Source organism: Myiozetetes cayanensis, unplaced genomic scaffold (assembly GCF_022539395.1).
Source record: "Myiozetetes cayanensis isolate MyiCay16 unplaced genomic scaffold, myiCay2020 scf10, whole genome shotgun sequence".
Taxonomy (NCBI): Eukaryota; Metazoa; Chordata; class Aves; order Passeriformes; family Tyrannidae; genus Myiozetetes; species Myiozetetes cayanensis.
Window position 1 is genome coordinate 22,295,229 of NW_026086605.1, and position 14,923 is coordinate 22,310,151.

Here is a 14,923-nt window from a genome sequence, read left to right on the forward strand (position 1 = left end):
GGGCTCTGGGAAAGGGCTCCTGGGGCTGCCAGGAGCGAGGGCCGCCCTCGGCGAGCGTCTCCTGCACAAACGCCACGGGCCGCGGAGCGCTGTCCGCGGCTGGTGCGGGTGAAGGGCCCCCGACTCGGTGTGAGGGACGGGCGGCCTCTGGAAGGGTGACGGGTACTCTCCCGGGAAGGGCACAGGCGCCGGGCACAGACCCTCCTGCCTGTGCAGCCGAGCACCACCCGCCCCCCGGGCCGCCGCAAGGAGACAGGATCCTTGGGCGCGGCCGCAGCGGGGCCGTGCCCGGCGCTCTCCCGGCTCCGCCCCTCGCAGGCCCCTCCGCCTCCGGGGCTGCCCCGCGGAGTGCCTGAGTGCCCGCGGAGCCCCCGCCCGGGCCGTGTCCCGGCGCCGCGGCCGCTCCCGGTGCCGCCCGTTCCCGCGGCCGCTCCCGGTGCCTCCCGTTCCGCGCCGCGGGCAGGGGCCGCCCCGACTGCGCGGGCGGCGGCGGGCGCGGCTGGCGGGGCAGGCGGCGGGCAGGGCGGCCCTGGCGCGCCGGGGTCCTGCGGGCGGCGCGGCGGGCGGGCGGATCGGTGTCTCCTTCACTTCGCCCTCCAGTGCCCGCGGCTGCAGCAGCGCGGCCTCCGCACGGCCCGACCCGCGCCGGCCCCTCCGCCGCCCGCCCGACACACGCAGGTGCTGGCCCGGGCCGACACCGCCACGCCGCAACGGGGAAGCGGGTGGGGCTCGTCCGGCGGCGAGCGGGGCTGGGGCCGCGCGGGCCGGGGTTGGTGGGGCGGCGGGCGCGCTCCCGGCGCCGGCGGCTGCCGCGGGCGGAGCGGGCGGGGGGCTCTCGGCGATCGCTGCCCCCGCGTTCCCGGGTCGGTCCCGGTGCAGAGCGCGGCGGGCGGAGGCCGGGCCGGGATGCCCAAGATGGCCGCGCGGAGCGGGTTCACCTTGCGGCGGGGCGGGCGCGCCTGGCGCCGGGCCTGGGGCCGCGGGCGGGCCGGCCCTGCGGGCGCACCCTCGCTCTGCCCTGCACTCCCTTCCCTGGGGAGGCGCTGCGTTACTGCCCCTGCCCGCGGTTCTGAGCCTGTAGTGCATTTCCAGGCGCTCTCTCCGCAGTCTGTGCACTGGCCTGGCCAGGGTTAGGCTTGCATGTCCACCTCCGAGCTGAGATAGGGAGACAGTTAATGCAAGGGGAAGGACGTGGATTTTCTCTTTTTTAACCTGCGTGTAGTGTCCGTGCCAGCTAGACGGTCAGTGCGTGTCCAGTGTATTTTAACAAATTATGCTTTAAATAATCTCATTTTTCCTGTTGCTCTTTACTGGGATACTGTGATAATTTTGGCATAGTTATTGCTGCTTTTAAAAATTGCATGAGTCCCTTTTTTTTTTTTTTTTTTAATTAATAACCTGATCTGGCTTCTGGTCTGATCTTCAGTGTCCTGAGATCTTAAAGTTGTTAGAAATCTTAATAGAAGTCTGTGGCATTCCTTAATTATAGGGTGTGGGATATTACCTCGAAGGAGAACGGTGATGCAATAATTCCGATAACGTTAATACGTTTTTCAGTTCTTGGGGTCATTTTTTATTCTTTTTATGGGAGGAGAAAGCATGATTGTGACTCTTGAGTAAGAGATTAATTTTTTTTTTTCCTTTTTTCCTGAAACAAAGATTAGGGTGGAGCTCCCACTTGGTTCAAATATATTCAGTAATTCAAGTAGATTATTTCTTAGTTATTTTTACAACAAACCTCCAGTTGCTAAATGGTACTTATATTTTAGCCACTTCTAATTAGGTGTTTTTAAGTGAAAGACTCTTCAAAATAGGGTTGAAATTTACTTTTGATTATAAGAATTTGCAAAACATTGGAGGACACGGCAATGATTTTTTTTTTTTTAATGGCCCTATTTTCATTTAATGAGTATTCTAATGATGACATTGGTTTATTGGGTATTTAGTATATTCAAAATGAACTTTTGGTTTCCTCTTTTGTTCTTATCTGTCCCTGTTTGTATGGAATTTGAGCAACAGCATGGCAGTTGTACTGTCTTAACTTTTTATTACAAAACTTGCATGTGTAGGCTGGAGTGTCTGACAAATAGTGGCTAGTTTCCTTGCAGTGGGAAGAATGCTTAACTACTCCTGACAAAATGGCAACATCCTCTTTACTGTAATAATCCTCTAAATTTTGGCGCAGATACAAGTTTATTAACTTCTCAGGACATTTCTGCTTAGCATAAATCTCTTGTGGTTGTTTAGTAAGATTGAAAACATTAAAACAAAAGGGAAAAGCTAACTTATTTGCACTCTAAAATCCTGTCTATGCTGAAGGCTATTATAATATTTTAAAACTAAAATAATTAATCTTATGAAGATGCTAGTTAGAAGTGAGATCCGTTCATTAAAGGAAGCATATAACTAGACTCATTAAAGGAAACATAACTAGACTTTCTTTAAAATATATTAAACTAAAGAATTGTACAATTGTTGTACAGCAGAAATGTAGAGGGGCTAGTGTTCCCACCCTTGTAATTTGGTCAATCATCTGCTTCATTTTATTGACTAAATAATAGGAACCATTTAATGGCTTGTCACTGGGATTAGGAGCTGTTCTATGAACTTGAATTTGGGCTAAACCATTTTGAACTTCACATGCTCTAAGTAATTTTCATGTCTTTTTAAAATTTAACATTTAGTTTAACTCCCTGAAAAACAGACTTGTTTTAAGTTCTTGAGCAAGTGATAGATGTCTTGCTGTAGCGACCTGGTTGTAGAATTTAGATGTCTTTGCTAAACAAAGTTTTTTGTTTGTGTGTTTGTTAGGTTTTGTGTGTGTGTGAAAAACAGAGTGTTAATGTCGGTGGCTCAGAGGAGGTTGAAGTTATCCTCTTCTGGCAGTAGGGAGATGGAGTAAGGTACTCAGGAAAACTGCCTTACGAATTGCAGAAAAATAAGGAGCAGTTTTGTGCCTTTCCATTGATTGTGGAAATAGTTTGTTGGTTTTGGTTTTGTTTTCAGTAGTAGCAGTTTTTGCAATTAGGCTGTATATAGCAGATGTAATTAGGGTTTGTTTTCTTTTAACACGGATGCTGTTCTGTAAGAACAGTCTGCTTAGTGTTGTGGTGCCCTGAAGGCATTTTTTTTTCTAAATTGGATGTTCTAGGAAAGTTTTCCTTGATGTAGATAATGCTGTGAAAAGATGGGAAGAAGTAGTTTTGAGAAGGGAAAAATAAGGCTTGCCTTTATCCTTTATTATTGAGTACACTTTAGGATCTTGTGTAGATATGCAAAAGATTAGCAGTCCTATAGCCAGATGGTGGAAATTTAAATATTGGTTAAAAGTACTATATAAACATGAAGTATTCACTTTTGCTTTCAGTTGGAAGTTAATGTGTGAGAATACTGCCCTTGTTATTTTTCAGGTTCTGAAAATAATTTTTCATTTACTTAAAAAAAAGAAAATCCCGTAGAATCCCACCACAGAGAGCAAGATAAACAACGATTATGTTAATCTGACTTTCTCTGCTAAACAAATGTGACCCATCAGTTTGAGAAGATAAGATTTCTGTTTGCTTGTGTTTGGCCTTTTCATGGCATTTTCTAGTTAGCTGCACTGTTCCTCCACCCCTTCTCCCTCCTTTCACAGCATGGAGAGAGTTATTAATATGCTGTTTTCTGTACTTTGCAGCTTTAAAATACAGGGCCTCTGTAGCAGTGGCCTTTTGCTCTTGAAATCATGAGATCACAGTCCCCGAAGAAAGGTGCAGATAGAGTGTATCTTCGCAGGGAGGAGAGCGATACAGGCCGGGGTGAGACCTTAGCTTGGTGTCTTCCATCGCCCAGGCTGGGCTGGGCCGGGGCATAGCTCATCTTAAGTGACAGGTTATCGAACAGCCAGATTGCCAGAGACTCCTGTCAGAGAAAGGGACTCCAAAGAGAGCTTTTCTCATGCATCTAGCACTCCTCTTACTTTTATGTTTTAAGCAAACAAGACAACCTCCCAAATTTAAACCCTTGCATACTGTAGGGAGGAAAAAAGTCAACTGATTGATGGCTAGTTAATGGCATTAGATGTTCTTTCTTAATTTAAACATTTTTATATCTATATATGTATAATAAATATAAATAATAATGGCATGTCTGCCATATAAAATGCAGGGCAAAAATGATGTTGCAGAAGTATGTACTTTCTGGTAGTTTTCATAGGCACATGTCAAATTTGATTTATTAGAACTTCAGAGAATTAACTGTCTGCATTATAGTTTTTTAGATGTACAGTTTCCAGGTTTTTGGTGGTAACTGTGCCAACTCTGGAAATGTAAGGTATTGGTTTATTTCTGGTAATTAAAGATGCATGGAGAAATGGACTTGAAAAATTAAGAACTGGGTGGTCTTGTAATGCCTCTTCTCTGAGAAAACATCTCACAGTGACCTTCACTGAAAATATGTAGGTGTTTCACAGAACACTAATTGTGTGAGCCATTGTGTCCATTAACTGCTTTCATATAGATGAATTTGCCTTAAAGAGTATCTTGAAAGAGTTGTGGTAGTGTTTTTTTATGTGTGCAGTGGAAAAGGTTCCCTATTAATTAGCCCTTTACCTTTCAGCTCCAATGGCGATTCCTCCGTCGTACGTAGACCTTGGCAAATCTGCCAGAGATATCTTCAATAAAGGATATGGTAAGAATAGTACCCTTTTCTAAAATACAATGTTTGAGGTGCAACAATTAATTGCCTTTTAAAAATGGTATGTAAAATTGAATGCTAAAATGCCCGTATTTCTGAGAAGGGAGAGGTTGGGCTGTTTTTATATCATGGCAGTCAATTAACATCATTACAGGCTTTTTGTAGGCTGTTTTGATGTGAAGTCTGTTAAATCTTACTGCTCTAGCCACATAAATGTCAGAGGTGTACAAGTATGCAAGAATGTAAGCAGCAAGTCTAGTTTAACTTAGGAGTGCACTTTATTTACTGGTCTGTCTGTGCCACAACATTGGTTGATGTAGGCAAGGTTATATACCAGTGTAATGTTATAGCCTTTTTTGGAATAGAAAGAAGAAAGGCTATTGGGATAAAGAATCCTTCTACATTTTGAAATTATTTAATACTGCACAGTTGCATAGTTCAATTATGCTTTGTTACAATGCTGTTTCTTTCTGGTCTTTGGGAATGCAGGTGGGGGCTTTTTCACCAAGACTGTTGCTCAGCTCTAGGGATAATAATGTGAATTGACACTCCCATAAAACCTACTTATATTACAGTTCCAGTGATCATGTAATTTCCCAGTGACTTTTATATTTATTTTGAGATATTTTGTCTTGATGCTGAGAAGAAATGTAAGCAATGCCATTCCAGGAACAGAAAATTATGTATTTCCTCTGTCACTAAATTAATTCCTGGAAGCCATCATTTGGTAGTTAAATGTACAGTGTACAAGTGAGAGGTTACTCCCCACTTTCTGTGTGGTGATGATTGAACAGAACTCCCTGCTTGCTTTGGAGTAGCTTCCTTTACTTGCTGCAACATCTAAAATTTGCATGTTGCTGAAGTCAATCTCTAGTTGTTTATTTCTCTGTATATATGTGGCACACTGCTGAGACTGCTTGGAAGACCAGCTTCTTGAAAAATGTGCAGGGCCTTAGTTAAGGCCTAATCATGTAACTTTGACTTCTGTTTGTTAAGGTTTTGGGTTGGTGAAACTGGATGTGAAAACAAAATCTGCAAGCGGAGTGGTGAGTTTAAATAGCTTTTATTCGTTATATTTTCTTTCTGGATATGTTTCTCATTTAGTTAGAAGGGTTGCTTTGCAGATGCTATTAAGTATTTTACAGGTTTTATGAATGATAAACTTCTGGTGCAAAATAATTTCAGAAGCCCTTAAAGATCTGAGTGTAACAAGGGTATTGCACTGTTTAGTAATCTTGGTAAGATAAAAGAGTTTGTTATTTGTCCCTGGTCTTAGGTCTGAAGGTGAACAAATAGCTGACAGATTTTTAAAGTATTTTAATATACTGATTATAGTGCCTTGTGATGTTGTTTGTATTTGATGGAAATTTCTGCCATCCTGATGCTTGTGTGAAGTAATTGGCATTGAATTAGCATGTTGAATCTTTGGCTCCGCTAGGTATTAAAATGTTGCAGTAGTGTTCTCTACAAGGGGTCTTTGTCATGCACGCAGTGCCCCCTGTAACTTTGATCATTTCTAGAGCAGACTTTGCAAGATACAAAGGTAAATTTTTTATTTTCCCTTGTAACTGGAGCTTTAGCAGTGTAACTTGCTGTTAGAAAAAAGAGTCCTGAATCATATGCTCTGCTTTTTCAAGAGGTCTGTATCCCAACTGAACCACAAGAGCTTCAGTTGGCAAGAGCCCCGTTACAGATGTAGGTGGTGGTGTTAGTCTAGCTTGTGCTTTTCAGAAATACCGGTTGCGCTGGTAAAACTGAAAAATCTAAGCCATAATGTGAACCCCATATCAGTTATAAACCATTCTTCCCAGGAGGACAAACTGCTGGTATGAATGTACTGCAGATGTTTTAAAGCAGAGATAAGAGGTAATACTTTGCTGCTCCTGAAGCTCTTGCCACAATAGTGTCAGTCACACAGACCTGTGTAGTAAGGGCAGCACAAAGCAAGAAGTTCAGCCTGAAGGTATTTTTGTAGTCCCTGCCCCTTGCCAAGAAATAGACCTTACTAGAATTATGCAACTATGTAGATCGTTTAGGGGTCCACTAACATAGCACAAATAAATGTCTTGCATGTGGTTAAATTTGATCAGCCAGCATTAAAGAACAGTCTCATGCACGTTTGCTATGTACTCTCTGGGCTTGGGCTGTCAGAGTGCTTAAGGACTTGTGATTTTAAATTAATTTTCCCTTCTTGGGGAGGTGTGAGAAGTTTATTTGAAAATAGTGTTGTGCATGGAGGAAGACAGATAAAATTTTTATTTATATGTTTTAGAAAGTTGAAATAATCAGCTTTTTAAATCATAAGGGCAGTGATATTTCAGTGGAAAGAACTCTTTTAACTTGTATTGTAAAACTTGACTTCTACTTCTGCTATGTATTGCCTTTAGTTTCTGAATAGTGGCACAGAGAAACTATTAATTTTCTTCTTTGTGAGAATCCAAACAGTGAGAAATATCAGGGACTAAGTCCTTTAATAAAGAGATGTGAGTGATATTGGTAACTTCTAAGTACTTTGAAGAATTCCAGATAGGTCCATACTGTACCATAAAACCAGACTGTTCCCTGGGCTCACTATTCAAACATGAATGTTACTCCTGTGTGTCATGAAACCAAAGTGCCAGGGAAATTTATAGATGTCAGTAAATACATATGTGCCTGTGGCTGGTGTGAAAGGCTGGTGTGTTGGTTAGACTAATAACTCTCTTTAAAAATCAATCAAAAATCCAAACCAAACAAAAAACCAAACCATCCACTCCCAATTTGAAAAATGATGCCATTCTGTGACATTTTACAGTTGTCCATAATTTATCTTTGGGGATGGTTGACAAGAAAAATGGAAAAAACCTCAAAACATATGTGATCCTTCAAGAATTTTACTGGAATTGCGTTTTGTGCCTTTTAGTGTTCTTGGCTTTTGGTTTGATTTTTAAGTTGCTCTTCGGGAGTATCAAACTTAGCCTTACATTTAAAGAATTTGATTCTGCTTTTAAGGAGTATACTTATGGTGACTACTGTCTTGCTTTGGAGTTAGGTTGCAACCCCGTACAATCTGTAATACTGGCAGGAACACTGCAGTTGAGATGGGGACTAGGGAAGTTCTTCTTGGCTGTGCCGTTCTCCCTTCTGCCCCTGAAATTTGTGTACTGATTTTAAACTTGTTGTGTAGAATAACAAGATCTTAGTGTTTGCTGCAGAAAACACTGTATAATGCTTTCAGGATCACATGTATCTTCTGTCCCTTTTAGGAATTCACAACATCTGGTTCATCGAACACAGACACTGGAAAAGTGAATGGGAGCTTGGAGACCAAATACAAGTGGGCTGAATATGGGCTGACTTTCACAGAAAAATGGAACACAGATAACACTCTGGGAACAGAAATTGCAATTGAAGATCAGGTAATAGATTATGATAGTATTTATTTGTTTTCCCTATCTAACAGAACAGAACTTATAGCTTTATCTTCTCTTCTCTTCTCTTCTCCCCATTCAATTAGATTGCCAAAGGCCTGAAGTTGACGTTTGATACAACTTTCTCACCAAATACAGGGTAAGAATTATTGACCTTTTTACCTTACTTAGGGCAGTAACAACCCCCATGGTCTGTTCATCTGGTCTGTGATATTGACAGAGCTGTTTGTATGGTTTGCTATTGATCCAAGTTAGCAAATCCCAATGCTAAAGGATTATGCTATTTATTTTATTTATATCTGCTTTCATCACATCACTGTGGGGTTAGTATTGTACATTTCACAACAGCCCACTTGGCTTATTGTCTGGAATAGAATACTTGGAAGATCGCAGAAGGTGTTCAGCTACTGCTGCCTTTATCAGAAAATGCCTGTTTGCAGTAGCCCCATGTGCTCAGGATGGACTTCTGCCCGGCCTAGGGGCTGCATGTGCATGGCATTTAGGTACATTGTGTAGAGCCATACAGCTTGAATTTTGCAGTTCATTGAAGAAGATCATGTATGCCTTGTCTTAAGATAACTGTTTCTCTGTTTCAGAAAGAAAAGTGGTAAAATTAAGTCAGCTTACAAACGTGAATGCCTAAACCTAGGTTGTGATGTTGACTTTGATTTTGCTGGACCTGCAATCCACGGTTCGGCTGTCTTTGGTTATGAAGGCTGGCTTGCTGGTTATCAGATGACTTTTGATAGTGCCAAATCAAAATTGACAAGAAATAATTTCTCTGTGGGTTACAAGACTGGAGACTTCCAACTGCACACTAATGTGTAAGTACTGAAAATTTTGTCCAGATTTACAGAAGCAGGCTTTCTCTACCTTTCCTTCTAGTCAAAATACAGATGCTTGAAATATCAACAGGTGCTTACAAGGCCATTAAATGGAGTGCATTTTTCAATAGGAAACTCTAAATAAATGTAAAAGATAGTTTTTATTTCTCTTTTTCAAAACAGTAAACGGCTGTGACTTGTTAGCACTTGCAGCAGGATACAGCTTGCATAGTATTGAAGTACATGCCAAGTGGAAGTGCAGTAGTTCAGTTATGCAGAACTGATCATAATGCTTTTTCCAGCTCTTCTATTACATTGAATTAACTGTATTAGACTACAATTTAAGGATAGCAGGTTTGTGAGAAGTAGTAATTAGTGTTGCACTGTTTAGGCAGGTAAGTAGTAGCTTCTAGGGCAAGACTAGAGCTTTGCTTTTGGACTTAGAGTAGGTTCATCTTCTTGACTGTTAGGAATGAAGAGTGCATAAAACAGTGTAACTAAACAAGTTTAAGACATCTTGTTTATGAAATTTCAGACTCACTGCTTTTAGATCTTATGTGCTTCAGAGTAAGCTCAGAAAAACCTGCTGAAAAACATGGTGTTTTCAATCTGGGTTAATAAAAATTGGTGGAGTTCTAGTGCATTTAGTTAGATAGAAGTTTGTGCTTTTGGAGGGGAAGGATGGGGATTGTGTCTGCCCAAATTCATGGAAATTGAGGAGTATGGGAGAAAACTACAAAATACTATATAGTCTGGGATGTAAGAATTCCATTTCAGTTCACTAAAGTAAAACATTGTGGCAGATTTTTTTTTAAAGTAATTTAATTCTTTAGGATTTTCATATATATTCAATAGTCATGAATTCATAATGGCCATTTTCTAAGTATTAACATTTATCCACCAGTTTTATAAGGATGCGATCTGGAATTTTGTTCAAGGACTTTGTTCAACAGTAGCATGAGAATTGCAAGTAATTCAGAGTAGCACTCTGAAATACCTCTTGTTTCCATGGATTATTGCAGTTTAACAAAGGCTTCAGGGCAAAATTAATCTCCCCTTCTTTTGCCAAAAAATGGGAAACAACTCAGACTTCTGAAATTCTAATCTAAATAAAAAATTTTAAGTAGTAAAAAGAAAATAAAAAAGGGGGGGGTATGTAAATATAGGAAACTAACTCTTCTTAATTTTTGCAGCAATGATGGTTCTGAATTTGGTGGGTCAATTTACCAAAAAGTGAGTGACCATCTTGAAACTGCTGTAAACCTGGCTTGGACAGCAGGCAGCAACAGCACTCGCTTTGGCATTGCAGCTAAATACAAGTTGGATTCCACTGCTTCTATCTCGGTGAGTGTGGCTAAAACCTGAAGGGTTGTGCTGAGTACAATGTATTTTCAGTGTCTGCAAATCTGTGTGCTAATAGTACAAAAACAAGTCGGAAAGGCTTGTAGGAATTACTCTTTACCATCCTGGAAGTTTTAATAACACCAGCAGTATTTAAATTCTGTAATGTCTGGAGTCTGTCTTAAAACCTGACTGTCAAATGCTGGGTGTACTCTAGAGATCTTACTGTATTTATTAAAAGAAAAACACAAAGGGGAAAAAAAAACCCCTTTATGTCAATTCTGTAAGTTTACAGAGTTTCTTTAAAACCACTGTTTGGGGAGCTCTGGTACGTTCTCATGGTAAGAACTCCTTGCAATAGTGATTAAAAAGGTGATAAGCACAACAATTTTCTGTACATTACAAAGTTAGGGTTGAACATGGATCATTGGAATCATCCTGTTGTGAAAGTGATGGAAAGTGAGATAAATAAGTTTACACATACTGTTTATGATATATGGAAATAAGGAAATTTTTGCTGCTTGGCTGATTGGACTTGTAATGCTAATTCTTTTGTAATAATATGAACATGGAGGTTTCTTCTGTAGTGGCATCTTTTGGGAGACTGGGGTGGTAAATGGCTGTGGCCTTCTTAAAAGGCAGAAGTGGAGAAGTTCATCTGCAAACCCACATTCCAGTAACAGTTCTCCCTGCTCTTAAATATGTTACTGCTTCAGCTCTAAGTACAGGGACAAGGGCATAAACTTGAAGCAGAGAATTCAGGAAGCATAGAAGTATTGAAAGAACAGGTAAAAATTGGTTAAGCTGATAATGGCAGTATTGCTATAGTTATTCTAGTTTCTGAATGATAACAAAAAACTAATTAGTTACATTTCATTTGCTTTTGTCTTGTTTTATTTTTTTAATAGGCAAAAGTGAACAATTCTAGTCTAGTTGGAGTGGGTTACACCCAGACGCTGAGGCCAGGTAAGAGTTATCACATGAATTATGTCACATATATATCTTTAATGCATCACAAAGAAAAATACTTGAGATTATGCATTTATATGCAACTGTTTTCCTTCTTCAAATAATTTTGTCTTGAAGGCAGTGTAGATGTTTTACAGTAGTTTATGTTGCACATCTAACCTTTAAGTAAGACAAACTCCATTTTCTCTAATGGTGTTAATGCATTATATTCCTCATTGATTTGTACAGGAGTGGACTGTATTGTGTTTGACAGCTTAGCTTTAGGCTAGGCAAAGCAAGCTTTCTTTTTTGACATTGTTTTCTCCAGTCATACAACACTGAATGATAACAGGTCTTGAAAGAATTATTAATTGTCAAAAAAACACACTTCCTGCTCTTCATATTTAGTAAGGAAACCCTCCAGAACTTAACCTGTTCTGACCTGTCCACAGTTTTCCTCCTCCTTTGCACACCTTAATGCAGGAAAGGACAGCTCTTGTGTATTTAGCATTTAGAGACTTTGTATATCCACTTCATAAGACAGTGTTTTACAAAATGCATCTAGCTTGGTTCACATGACTAACTTTCAGTGGATTTCATGGGTAAATATATTTTTCTGTAAAAGTAATGAAATAGAAAAAGAGCTACAAACTGGGCTTGTAGTGATGGAGGTTGGGTTGCATAAAAGCTACTGTGTATGTTGTAAATGTGCTACTTAAAAATCTTACAGGTGTGAAGCTGACACTGTCTGCCCTGATAGATGGAAAGAGCATCAATGCTGGTGGCCATAAACTTGGTCTTGGCCTGGAATTGGAGGCTTAAAAAGGTGAAGAAACTGCTGCAGAGAAGGGATATCAGAAGAATTTGGCCTTAAAATGTATTTCCAATGTGACCAGCAGGCTTTTTTTTTCCAAGAAGGATGACCTAGAACAAGAGCTGTATTTGAAGTATTTAGACAGTTACTTGTTAGCTGGTTTCTAGTTAAATTGGTTACCCATCTAGTTAAAATTCTGCATTAGTGCAGTCACTTAAACATTATTTAAATGTATTTAACTGTTTAATGCGCTACCCACAAATAATGAAATAGACATTTATGAAAACTGTACAATTGTGTGCATGTTTGTTTTTATGTTCCTTTTAACATTCGATATTGCCATTGAATGAAAAAAACGGATCAGTGGATGTTTTGAAATGAGGTCAACAATTTTGTTGAATCACCTGAAGTAGAAATATATTTGGTATCCCAAGACAAATTATGAATAAAACAAGTACACACACTTACTTGTGCCTCAGATATTTTAAGAGTCAATATATGAGGGTAGTGCTCATTTAAGTTTTAAGTAATCCAAGAAGTAGTGCTCTGTACCTTTGTGCAATTAAGGACCCCCACCCATGACAATACTGAGTATCGGTGATCAGTTGGATTCCTCAAGCAAGTTGAATGTGCTTTTCTGTCAGGTAAGGTTGGTCATGACACAATGGTTTAATTCCCCCTGTGTCCCACGGGCGAGATGTACTGTGTCCCTAGTTGGCCTCCTGATGCAAAGAGTGCAGATCAATGTACTTGGCACACTGAGACGTATAGAAACTGCTCCTTGAAAAACCTCACCACAAACACACCTTTGCTTATATTTGTATGAAGTGAGATGTATCTCTGCAATTGAATGTAACAGTGTAATGGTTTAACAGCCTGCTTATCCCAACTGCTGTGAGAGGTTTCTGCTTAAAATGACTGAAATAAAGACAATTTTAAATGGAGATGGAGGAAAATGCATCTGATCTTGCTTTCCCTTTAACTAATAAATTCTGGCAGATATCTGTTTTAAATCCAGAAACACACAGAATAATGGGAAAACTCATGTTTTTCCAGGATAGTATTGAGAGAGAAGTATGAGGGATATTTGGTTTGTGAACCTAACAGCCCCTAAGGTCAAACATACCTAACTGTGAATGCTTTTAATGTGGAATATATTAAATACATGTAGTTGCACTGCTTATGTTTAAGAATGGTGACTCACTGAGTTCAGGAGAGTGCCAGAAACCCACTTAGAGTCTCTTAGAGCTGAGAAGTGTGTCTTGGTAGTTTTGCAGTCTGTGGTTCACAGCAGTTTCCTTCATAGGGCAGGTGGTTAGCTTTTGATCAGGGGGTTTTCTCTGGTTTATACTGGATTAGACTTACTGCCCATAAAAGTCCCAGTGATTTGCTCAAGGCCTTGTTCCATCCTGCCCTTGCCCTCTTAGTGAAATTCTCATGTGAAGTACTCCACTGTGAACTGCCTGTGTTTAGGCTTTAGCTGTGGAGTAGCTGAGCATCTTTGCAGAAGACAGAACAGATTTTAAGCTTCCAGCTCAGGCTCTTGAGCAGGCTTGCCAGTGTGTTGGACTAGTTTTCTTACTCCAAAGCACAAATGCTTTATCATTTACTGCTGTTGTCACTAAATGCCCTTTTCTGAGCATTTCCACTTCTTAATGGTGGAAGAAGCATGTAAGGTGCAATTTGTTGCTCTCATTGCACGTTAAGGTCTGTAATACATATTTTCAGTTTGAGGTGTTTTTAGGTGGTAGACCACGTAAAAGCTGGAGACCACGCAACCAGACATTGAATTTTAGTACCTGTTCTCTTTTTAGTGTAACAGCCTTTGTGTGCCTGTATGGGTTGTCCAGCTGCAGCACCCAGGCAAATAAGGGACTGCATCTTTTGCTTATGAATGATGCCTTGTTTGCATCCTTAAACCAATGTGGCTGCAACACTGAGGTTTCTCAGCTTTTGATAGGACTGTAATGGTCTGGCACTAATTTTTTTTTTTTTTGGTAGTGGTATTTTGTAGGTTTTGGGATTTTTTTTTTTTTTTTTTTTTTGTTTTGTTTGTTTGTTTTGTTTTTTTTTTTTTTAGAAACAAGTACTCTAACCCTTTTCTTCACTACTTGTTCCTCTAGCTGTTTTTTTCCCTGAGGTCACAAAATGGATAAGTGAAATAAAAGCACATATTGCAGAGTTTCTCTTCCACTCTTACAAATGAGTAAAACTTGAACCTACTCATTTTACTCTTTTTATGTTCATGACTTTACTAGTCCTCAGCCTTTAAACCTTGAGTAGTGTTATTTGTTAGAATGCTGATAGGCAACTGGAAAAAAAAAAGGGCTCTGCAGTAGCTAAGTCAACTGTGAAAATATGAGATTTCCTAATATATTCTGTCATAAATCACTATTCTGAGCATGAAAAGGAAGTTCAATGTCTATTTTTTGACATCTGTAAAGGCTTATAAAAATGGCCTTCAAACTTCAACTGTTACAGAAGCTGGTGGTGTATTAAGAGTTTTGTGGTAAGCAACGTTGGTAGTTTCAATAGTTCCATTTTATTAAAACATGTAAAAAGCCTTAATGGTAACTTTCAGTGCTAGACAGCCTTTCCTCAGGTGTCATTCTGAATAAAAAAAACCCCACTTGAGATAACCAATTACCAGAACATCATTCTCCATCTTGTTTGTGTGAACTGTAGCATTGCATTCCTGCCTGGTACAGCTGGAGTAGGGGTTGTCTGTGTAAATTGCAAGGGGACTTAATCACGCTTTCATAAATAAAAATCCTTTCACATGAGATTATGGTGCCCTGGATTTCACGAGTTACTGTCTGAGTGACCTGAACATTTATGTTGTGCTGTAAAAGTTCTCCCGGTTGGTTCAATTAACCTTGCATTCTTCACATGGTTCAGCTGGGGTGTGGTAT

General features: G+C 40.3%; 1 protein-coding gene across 2 annotated transcripts; it reads left to right on the top strand.

Moving 5' to 3' along the window:
- The first annotated feature begins 540 nt into the window (after positions 1-540).
- Positions 541-12,955, top strand: VDAC2 (voltage dependent anion channel 2). Of its 2 annotated transcripts, none has more exons than XM_050335546.1 (9): positions 541-678; positions 4,597-4,668; positions 5,671-5,720; positions 7,920-8,072; positions 8,171-8,223; positions 8,681-8,908; positions 10,102-10,252; positions 11,158-11,215; positions 11,928-12,955. In XM_050335546.1, exons 2-9 carry the CDS (start codon positions 4,602-4,604, stop codon positions 12,017-12,019), a joined length of 852 nt encoding a protein of 283 aa, XP_050191503.1. In that variant the 5' UTR covers positions 541-678; positions 4,597-4,601; the 3' UTR covers positions 12,020-12,955. The 2 variants fall into 2 exon arrangements, with proteins under 2 accessions (XP_050191503.1, XP_050191494.1); XM_050335537.1 differs by lacking the exon at positions 541-678 and adding an exon at positions 3,710-3,797.
- Positions 12,956-14,923: the final 1,968 nt, after the last annotated feature.